The sequence below is a fragment of the Ranitomeya variabilis genome, chromosome 4 (genome assembly GCF_051348905.1).
Source record: "Ranitomeya variabilis isolate aRanVar5 chromosome 4, aRanVar5.hap1, whole genome shotgun sequence".
Classification (NCBI taxonomy): domain Eukaryota; kingdom Metazoa; phylum Chordata; class Amphibia; order Anura; family Dendrobatidae; genus Ranitomeya; species Ranitomeya variabilis.
Window position 1 is genome coordinate 681,003,432 of NC_135235.1, and position 10,987 is coordinate 681,014,418.

At 44.5% G+C, this 10,987-nt stretch overlaps 1 protein-coding gene across 1 annotated transcript in view; it reads left to right on the forward strand.

Annotated features, from left to right (window-relative positions):
* The window catches only part of LOC143766350 (uncharacterized), a 33,616-nt gene extending 23,271 nt beyond the window's left edge, over positions 1-10,345 (forward strand). Inside the window, exon 7 of the mRNA XM_077253973.1 lies at positions 7,732-10,345. Within this exon, the coding sequence (XP_077110088.1) occupies positions 7,732-9,089 (1,358 nt within the window). The 3' untranslated portion in view covers positions 9,090-10,345. The remainder of the gene's footprint in view (positions 1-7,731) is intronic.
* The last annotated feature ends 642 nt before the right edge of the window (positions 10,346-10,987 follow it).

Sequence of the window (10,987 nt, forward strand, 5' to 3'; positions counted from 1 at the left end):
GCTGAGGTTTCCATGGTCTTCATACGACTCGGGACCTTTACCCCCTCCTGTGCCTCCTCGGGAGGTAAAGTGGGGTAGTGATGTGGCAACGGGATCCTCTTGCAGCTCCCCGGCTTGCTCCTCTCCTCATGCCGGCGGAATCCGAATGCTTACCGGAAGTGACGTTAGGCCGAACTTCCGGTTCACTCCCTGTGCGTTCCATGGTGGAACGTGAGTGCTCCTGGCATGAGTTGGGGTTGCTCCAGATCTGTTGGCATGTTGGGGCGTTCCCTTCGGGGTTCCCCTCAGGCGACCTGGGGGAGGAGAATCAGAAGTATCGAATGCTCCACTAATCTGCTAAAAACAAACGTGGCTTCCACCTGTGTCACTAGATCTCTATTCCGCTGGCTCTGTACATTAGAAGACCATCTCACTCTTCCCCTCCTTCAGAACGCAACAGGGTTCCTTGTCGATGCCTCTGCAGAATCTGTACGTGTAGCAGCTAAATCTGCAGTCCTTTTCAACTCAGCTAGGAGAGCTCTGTGGCTGAAATCATGGAATGATGAGCGAGTATACCCATTGCTCGGGTGTCCTCCGAGTATTTTGGCGTGCTCGGAGATTTAGTTTGTGTTGACGCAGCTGTATGATTTGCGGCTGCTGGACAGCCTGAAGACATTAGGGGGTTGGCTGCTTGTTAAGGAATCTCCACATGTATTCAGGCTGTCTAACAGCCTCAAATCGTGCAGCTGTGTCTACACAAACAAAATCTCCAAGCACCTCTAAGGCTAAGCTTTGCACCATTCCCTTTCAGGGTCACTATGTTTTCGGTACAACTCTTGATGAGATCTTGGAGAAACCAACAGACAAAATGAAAGCGCTCCCTGAACAGAAAAATCCTAGGAAACATTTTTTTTCATCCCTCCCAAGATCAGTCTTCCCAGAGGAAATACAAAGGGAAAGGCAAATCAGGTCGTTGGAGCTATCCAAAAGGTGGAAAGGATAAAAATGTCCTTTTCCCCCTCCACCAGCAAGCTCTTGACAAGCAATGACTGCCTTCCTGTCGGGGGTCGACTCTCGGGATTCCTCACTCATTGGCAGTCCACAAACCAGTGGGTCCTCCGTGCCATTTGAGATGGATTGAGTTTGAGAGTTTTCCCCCCTCAATGCCTGAGAATAACCTCACTAAAAAATACACACCTTCAAGGCTCCTTACTGTTAGGTCTTCAAGGTCTGCTTCAAGCAAAGATGATCTCACAAGTACCCCTACAAGAGATAGGCAGGAGCCACTAGTCTCGCCTCTTCCTAGTCGAGAAGCCTTCAGGGAAGCACAGAATTTTCATCAATCTGAAACCCCTGAATTAAGTGATCACATACAAGCGGTTCAAGATGGAATCGATAAAATCAGCAATCCCACTGATTGCACAGGATCGGGTAATGGATATGATAAATATGAAAGATGCCTATTACTATGTGCCAATCTATTTAGATCATCGGAGATTTCTCAGATTCGCAGTTTCCCATGGTCACCGGGTCAGCCATTACCAATTCAATGTCCTCCCGTTTGGCATTTCATCAAAACCACGGGTAGTCACCAAGATCATGACAGAAGCAGTAATTTTCATCAGGGGATTTGCATCATTCCGTATTTAGACAACTTCCTCATCATTGCACCATCTATTCCCCGTCTAAATCTAGATGTGGCAAAAACTTTGGAAATTTTGGAATCCCAGTGCTGGGTCCAAAATCTGGAGAAGTCAGATCTTCATCCTTCACCAAGGAAGAAATTCCTGGGAATCCTCCTGGATTCAGAAAAAGGAGCATCCTTCTTGCCCGAGATGGTCAACTTGATCTTTTTCAGAGGATCTCAAAGTTCAGAGATCAGAGGGCTCCTACCCTGAGGGACTCAATGTCAATCCTGGGATCACTGACATCATGCATCCAGGCAGTGTCCTGGGCCCAAGCGGATACACGAGTACTACAGACTCATGTTCTCTCCTCTTGGGACAGGCATCAAAATTCTCTGACCAGGAGAGTTCACCTTCCCGGTCATGTGAAGTCTTCCCTTGCATGGTGGATAAATTACCGGAACCTCCAGTGGGAGGTCAGCTGGGATCAGCTTCCACTGAAGATACTCACTTCAGACGCCAGTCAGGCTGGGGCGCTGTGGTAGAGAAAACCCACTTCCAGGGTTTATGGTCCCCAGACATCAGGTCCAGTTCCTCAAACCTCAGAGAACTGAAGGCGGTAGAGGAAGCGTTGAAAGCCGCATCTACCCTTGTCCAAGGTCATCATGTACGTGGCCTACCTCCGTCACCAGGGGGGCACGAAGTACATCAGATTGATATCGAGATTTTTTTCCTGGACAGAGAAACATCTTCTGTCCATCACAGCTGTCCATCTGAAGGGCTTCACCAATGTTCAGGCGGACTTCCTCAGCAGAAGGGACGTCCATCCCGGGGAGTGATGCCTCGACCAAGCAGTCTTTCTATCCCTAGTGACAAGATGGGGGATTCCGGATGAGGATCTATTTGCCAATGGCCAGAACGTGAAGGTGAAGACGTTCTTCTCCCTGAGTCCTGCAGACGGGGCATTGGGTATAGATGCCTTTTCTCACCCTTGAAGGTTCAATCTGGCCTGTGCCTTCCCACCGATCCCTATTGTGGCAAAAAAAACATTACAGAAGATATAGTCCAATAGGGTCACTATGATTCTAATCACTCCCATGTGGCAAGGAAGAAGTTGGTTCAGCGCTTTGATGGACATGGACCTGGAAGGTCCACTACCGCTATCTCAGAAAGATGACCTCCTTCACCTAACGTTCCCTGTTACATCCGGACCTTCACAGGTTAAACCTTGGGGCCTGGCTACTGAAGCCAGAGTCCTAAGAGCTAAAGGGCTTTCGGATGAAGTGATGCAAACTCTCCAGAAGAGCAGTAAGCCAGTGACCAATGCCATTTATAGCAAGGATTGGTTGAAATTCTCTTCCTTGTGTTCTCCGAACATTCCTGATCCCTTCCATAATAACATTGCTCAGATTTTGGACTTTCTTCAAAAGGGGCTTGATCTAGGTCTTACACCTAGCACCTTAAAGGTGCATGTGTCAGCTCTTAGTTCTTTCTTTGACCAGAACTTAGCTAGTCATCGCTGGATAAAGCATTTCATGACCTCAGCAGCTAGAATCCGGCGTAGACTTCATAGCCGGATTCCCCCTTGTGATTTAAATCTCAGGCTTAATAGCTTAACCAGAGATCCATTTCAACCTCTATCATATATGAGTTTAAGAAACCTTACCCTTAAAACTGTCTTTCTGGTAGCAATTACTACCGCTAGATGTGTAGGAGAGCTGCAGGTCCTATCAATGCATGAGCCTTACTTAACAGTTACTTAAAGGGAACCTGTCACCTGAATTTGGCGGGACCAGTTTTGGGTCATATGGGCGGGGTTTTCGGGTGTTTGATTCACCCTTTCCTTACCCGCTGGCTGCATGCTGGCCGCAATATTGGATTGAAGTTCATTCTCTGTCCTCCGGAGTACACGCCTGCGCAAGGCAATATTGCCTTGCGCAGGCGTGTACTCCGGAGGACAGAGAATGAACTTCAATCCAATATTGCGGCCAGCATGCAGCCAGCGGGTAAGGAAAGGGTGAATCAAACACCCGAAAACCCCGCCCATATGACCCAAAACTGGTCCCGCCAAATTCAGGTGACAGGTTCCCTTTAACAGTTACTGCAGATAGCATTATCCTCCACTTAGATCCCTCCTTTATGCCTACTAAGGTAGTCTCGGACTTTCATAGAGGTCAGGATATTGTGCTACACTCATTCTGCCCAAATCCTTCCAATACAAAAGAAGAAGCCTTTCACACCCTCAAAGTTCATAGGGTGGTTCTCTACTATCTCCAACAAACCGAAGGTTGGAGGATTGACCGAAACTTATTCATTCAGCCCTCAAGACGGAATAAGGGCAAGAAGGCAGCTAAGAATACGATCACCAATTGGATGAAACAAGCTATCTGTCTTGCATACTCATCACAGAGATCATCTCCTCCTGCCTCACTGAAGGCTCATTCTACACATTCAATATCAGCATCGGGGGCAGAGAGAGGGGATGCATCTACTGAGCAGATATGCAGAGCCGCCCCCTGGTCTTCTGTCCATACGTTTACCAGACACTACAGACTAGATTTTAATAGTGACTTAACATTCAGCAGACTAGTTCTGCAGGCTGTGGTCTCTCCCTAAGAAATTAGTTGTTGGTATTACTCTGATACTGTTGTCGTGGAAGGTGACTAAAGAAAAAAGAATTAGTCTTACCAGTAATTCGGTTTCTAGGAACCTTCCACGACAGCACTAATTTCCCTCCCTATCTGATGTTCTTATTGGATGATGCCTGCTCTTTGATGGTAACTATTCATGCTAGTGTATTTGGAAAAACACTGGTGGTTGTAGGAAGGGGAGGGGTATTTAACCTCTTTGTTTCCTGTCTCCCATTAGGGTGGGGAGACATCCTCTGATACTGCTGTTGGTGAAGGTTCATAGAAACCGAATTATCAGTAAGACTAATTTTATTTTTTCACTTTCACAAAGGGTAATAGCAAACAGATGGACTTCACAAATTATTGTACAACTTCTCTTGTATCCGACAAAACCTTTTCTACGGTTGTACATTACTGTTTGGGCACATTTCAGGGTTGAGAAGGGAAGGAGCGTCATTTAGCTATTTAAATCCAGATCTTACTGGAATAATTTGCAGGCACACTGTATTGGGGGCACTGTTCATGGTCATCTGGCAGCTCAAAAGATGGCCACCACGAACATGCTTTGCGCTATCTTCTCCATTTTCCTGATCCCAGGGATTGTCTTGCTCATCACCCTTCAACACCTCTACATGTTTCTGGACTTACAAAGAGACCCCCTCGCTTGGGCCACAGTGTTGCCTGCCCTTCAATGGTGTGAAATGGGAAGAACAATAGTCAGGTAGCTGGGTCTGAACCAGTAAGGCAGAGAAAATACTGAATCGGAAGATGTAATAGTAATCCACAAAGAGGCCAGGATCACAACAGGAAACAAATACACAAACCGTGAGCTGAGCATAGAGGACTGAACCAAAGGAGAACAAGGCTGTATCTGGCAGCTTCTGTCACGCCGTTTTGTCTGTAACTGGTTTTCGGCGTGACAATGCATATGTTTGCTTTAACCCTTTACTCTTTTCCCCCTAATATTTTCCCCCTAATTTGAGCTGGGATACTGTTGGCTGTTACCTGGATGGAGCCTTTTCAGTTCCCTGCTCTGCTGCGCAGCCGTACATGGGTGGTTAGGTCTTTGCTTTGCTGCATGACCATCCGCTTGTGTGGCCCCTGGTTGCCACTGTGGAAGCTGTCCGCGGGTTGTGAGGTCATTTGCAGCTGGTGCATGACTTTCCACGTGTGTCAGTGCTTGCAGTCGCAGCCAGGTGCGGTGCCCTGAGCCTCAATTCCTGCACTGATTGTGCTGTAATGGTTTCTGTTTGTGCTTAGTGCATGCGCGGCCACCCCTCCCCTGCTTTTATCAGGGTTTGGGTGTGTACTTGAAATGCTGTCCCCAGCCAATTGCTGAGGGGCAGCTCCTATATAAAGTTCCCCTGCCCTATGGGTGGGGCCTGAGCTACTCACAAAGCTCCTGAACTTTGCCATGTGTGTTTGTGTTCCTGCACCTCTCCTGTCTATGTTTTGGTACCAAAGTTCTTGCCTTGTTCCTGTTTTGTCCTGTTCTGGTGCCTGTCCTGGAGGCAGTATATCCAGGCCTGAATCCTTGATCCTGTCCTGTACCTGAACCTGTCTGAACTGTGTCTGCTGTGATTATGTTTCTGGAATTCCTCTGCATCTGGAGCCTCACACCTAGTGACTGAGTCTCCTGTAACCGGTGTTTCTGCTGAGCATCTACTACTCTGTGCTCTGACTACCATGCGGTGTTAACCCCGTCTGGCCCACGTCCAGTATGGCGGTGCTTGCACCATCACGCTTGAGTTCCTTCTTAGGTCCGATGCCCGGAGCCTGACGACCACAGTCTGGAACCTGATGACCGCTGTCTGGAGCTTGGAGCCTGATGACTGTGGTAGTGCCTGTAGGTCGTGTCGGATGTCCGGAACCGAACGACTCCTGTCTGATGTCTGCCGGTGACCCTGGGTCCAGATGTCCTGTCTGTACCCTGATGTCCTGTGTCCCATGTCCTGATGTAACTGATGACCTGGGCTGCCACGCCAGTGTCCCAGCTGATGACCTGGGCTGTCACGCCAGTGTCCCAGATGTCTATCCGATGTCCTGATGACTTTGTGTACCCTGATATCCTGATGACCTCATGTGTCCTGATGACCTGATGTCCTGTCTGTACCCTGATCTCCTGCCTGCATCCTGATGACCTCGTGTACCCTGATGTCCTGCTTGTGTCCTGATATCCCGCCTATGTGTGCCTCGGTGATCTGTTGGTGCCTTGGGGTCCACTGGTTGGTACCCTTCTGGGAGGTGTGGAATCGGGAGCCTGGCATAGTCTTGTTTGGTTTATGTACTGTGTGACTTTACTTTAGTAAACTTTACTTTCTCTATACCTGAAGTTGTGCGGTGTAATCAAGTCCTACGTGTTTCTGTCCTTGTCCACATGCTCAGCTGCCACAGAACCCCAGTCTCTGCCCTCCCCTAGTTTGGGTAGGCCCGGATCCCCCTATGCGGTACAAAGGGTCCGTATTGCATCCCCAGGGGACGCACGCCCCACGCCTTCTGAGGTCGGTCGGCTTAAGGGTGTCTATGGGCTGGGCCGCATCGGCGGCTGCAGCTGACCGTGACAGCTTCCTTCAATATGCTTTGAGCTTTCAAAGAATATGGTGATATCCAGTTGGCTGAATCAGGGAGCAGATTACTTCAGCCCATGTCATCCAGAGCTTCTGGTTCCGATGTCTACTCCATTACCAGCCCCACCTGCCATATGAATAAAGGCATGCCTGGTGACGTCATAGGAGCAGATCCCAGAAGATGTGTGACACACGTTCTGCAAAAGCCCTAATATGACAAAATTTCAGAAAATCAGAGCTGTAAAAATCCCCATAAAATTACTCCATTTTGGAAATTCAAACCCTCAAAGAACTATTCTATTGGAATAGTGACTATTTTTGATTCCACAGGAACTTTCCGGAAATTTGCATACAGTGGATGTGGGAGAAAAAAATTGCAAATATGCCATTTTATTACACAACACATAGTGCCCTGATTGTTCTCCAGGAGACACACACACCGTAAATTAAGTGGGTTCTTCTCACTATAGTAATGCAAAATACATGTGATTTGGGCACACTTAAAGGCTCAGAAGCGAGGGGGAAATTTGACTTTGGGAGAGTGGTTATTGCTGGATTGGTTAATGGAAGCCATGTTACTTTTCAAGAGCCTTTGAGCCACTAATAATGTGGAAACCTCTGTTTTTCCACTAACAGATGATGGACCTGAGTGGGGACTTGTTTTTTTGTTAGATGAATAGAAATTTTTATTGGTATTATGTTCGTCAACATTATGTTTCTTTGTGTTTTTTTATTCCATATTTGGGAAGCAGAATGAAAATACAGTTGAACACCACACTCCACTGGTTCATCATATGAGAGTTTCTATTAGACTGTGAACTTTCATTGTGAAGAATTCAATATTTTTACATAACTTGCAATTTTTACAGACAGTTTAAGTAGAAATGTTAAATGACATTCAAATATAATAATTGGTTTATATCTTGGCAGATGACTGTGCCAGGAGATCAGAGAAACCGCTGACATCATCAATTTTTTTTAAATCGGGTGATTTTGAGATGCCATTGGATACAATTGAAGTTAATGCCATTACTCCAGATATACTATCATCCCTTCACAGCAAATATCTCTCATCTGATCATTTTAAACAAGTCCTGTCTTCTGATTCATTAGCAACAACTAAGGAAATTCAGAGTCACAAAATAAGCATTAAAAACAGAAATACTACTAAATCAAAGAAGCCATTTTCATGTTCAGAATATGGAAACAGTTTTCCCATTAAAATGTCTTTCCTTAAACATCCAAAAATTCACCCAGTGGAGAAAAGATTTTCTTGTTCCAAGTGTGGAAAATGTTTTAAACACAAATCACATCATGTTAGTCACCAGAGAACTCACACAGGGGAGAAGCCCTTTTCCTGTTCAGAATGTGGGAAATGTTTTACACAGAAATCCGCTTTGGTTAAGCACCAGAGGACTCACACAGGGGAGAAGCCTTTTTCATGTTCAGAATGTGGGAAATATTTTACACAGAAATCAGATTTGGTTAAGCACCATAGAACTCACACAGGGGAAAAGCCTTTTACCTGTTCAGAATGTGGGAAATGTTTTAACGAGAAATCAACTTTGGCTAAGCACAAAAGAACCCACACGGGGGAGAAGCCTTTTTCATGTTCAGAATGTGGGAAATGTTTTACACAGAAATCAGATTTGGTCATACACCAGAGAACTCACACAGGGGAAAAGCCTTTTTCCTGTTCAGAATGTGGGAAATGTTTTAACTTTAAGGGGAATCTTGTTATACACCAAAGAACTCACTCATTGGAGAAGCCTTTTTCCTGTTCAGAATGTGGGAAATTTTTTAACTTTAAAGGGAATCTTGTTATACACCAAAGAACCCACACAGGGGAGAAATCTTTTTTATGTTCAGAATGTGGGAAATGTTTTACACAAAAATCAGCTTTGGTTAAGCACCAGAAAACTCACACAGGGGAGAAGCCTTTTTCATGTTCAGAATGTGGGAAATGTTTTAACCGGAAAGCGAATCTTGAACGCCACCTAAGAACCCACACAGGCGAGAAATCTTTTTCATGTTCAGAATGTGGGAAATGTTTTACACAGAAATCAGTTTTGGTTAAGCACCAGAGAACTCACACAGGGGAGAAGCCTTTTTCATGTTCAGAATGTGGGAAATGTTTTACACAGAAATCAGATTTGGTTAAGCACCAGAGAACTCACACAGGAGAAAAGCCTTTTACCTGTTCAGAATGTGGGAAATGTTTTAACGACAAATCATCTTTGGTTAAGCACCAGAGAACCCACACAGGGGAGAAGCCTTTTTCATGTTGAGAATGTTGGAAATGTTTTACACAGAAATCAGATTTGGTTATACACCAGAGAACTCACACAGAGGAAAAAGCCTTTTTCATTTTCAGAATGTGGGAAATGATTTAACTGGAAAGCAAATCTTGATTGCCACCTGAGAACCCACACAGGGGAGAAGCCTTTTTCTTGTTCATAATGTAGGAAATGTTTTACACTAAAACCAACTCTTTAACATCAGAAAAGTCACAAAGTGGTGAATCCTTTTTCATGTTCAGAATGTGGGAAATGTTTTAAACAAAAAAAAATGTATTTCTTAAAGGGGTTGTCCATTACTAGGACAACCCCTTGTCATTCCTCATGTTTGGCCTATTTCAAATAAAAATATTCATACTCACTTTCTGTGCCAGTGTCGTTCCAGTGATCTTGGCACTCACATTCCCAGGGCTCATGTGAGGTTGTTACAAAATCAGCGCTGGCTTCACTGTTCCTGCCTTCGGATATATTGAACATCAATAAAAAGCTATGGCCACCGCTGCTCTATGACTTACTCTTATTGTTTGATATGTCCAAAAGTGGAGACAATGAACCAAGTTTAAGAACGCACTTGCTTTCGAAATGCATTTGGTATTCTAATAGTCTTTTCCTTGTGTTCCCTATGATTTTTAAATACATTTTTCCTACATGTTTGAACCAAGAAAGAAAAAAAGACTGTTTGATATGATTATATTTTAACTTACAAAAATAAAGAATTCATCATTTTGAACATGTCTTGAATTTGTAGAGTAGAAGCTGGATCAATCTTTCCTTGTCCAGTGAGAAGGGTTTGTCCGAGTAGTGGACATCCCTTTTAAACATCAAATATCCCACACAAAGAGAAACCATTATCATTATCATATTTTCACAGTAGAGTGTGAAAAATAAGTTACTAGAAAATCGTATTTTGTTGACCATCAAAAATTACTCACTGTTAGACACTACATATGTTATTGACAAACTGCACAAAAACATAACACATAGTCATATAATTAAATGAGATGGGGTAATTGCTATGGATGAGCGAACGTGATCGGTCATACTCTGATATCACTTGAGTATCTGGGTGCTTGGAAATACTCGGTGAGCATTAGCTGTTGCCCGGATTTGAAGTTCGAATCCCCACTCCACATGGTTGGTGTCTGTTACACAGCCAATAAACATGCAGGGGATTGCCTGCCAGTCACTGTAATGCCGTAGCCATCTTGGTAGTGGCATTACTGTGATTGGCTGGCCGTATTATATAATTAGGTATTATAAAAGAACAGGTGCTGCCACGCTCGGCACACTGACGTCAGTGCATAGCTTAGGGACAGTTCTTATTTGAGGAAGAAATTGGTTGTACAGGCCTATGTGTGCGCACAGTATAACGAATCAGAGTCTTGTAGTGTTCATACTGGTGCTGAAGCTGAACCATCATATTAACAGTCCTTGTTAGGGCTAATCTTGTGCTTTGTTGTTTGTATCAGATACATTCTGCATTTAGCCTAGTGAGGGACAGTTGCATGAGGAGGGGGATTGGCTGAGTACAGTCTCTAGAAAGGGCTTAGTGCTTTTCAGTTCATTGCTAAATATATAGCAGTTTGATCACATTCTTTTTTTTTGGGGGGGGTGAAAAAATAGGCTTTAGTTTTATCCATAGAGTATTACATGCTTTGTGGTGCTTTTCGGTGGTATATAACACTCCAAATAAGCGTTGAGAAATTTTTCTGGATTGAATTTGTCATCCATACACTTTTATGTGCTTTGTGTTACATTATGGTGATATTAAACAAAAAAAACGCTGTGACTGCTGCAGGTGACCAATTTTTTTTTTTTTTTTTAAATAAAAATTAAACTTGGTTTCCAGAGACCTAGCAATTAGAAAATTCGTAATGTGTGAGGTAAGG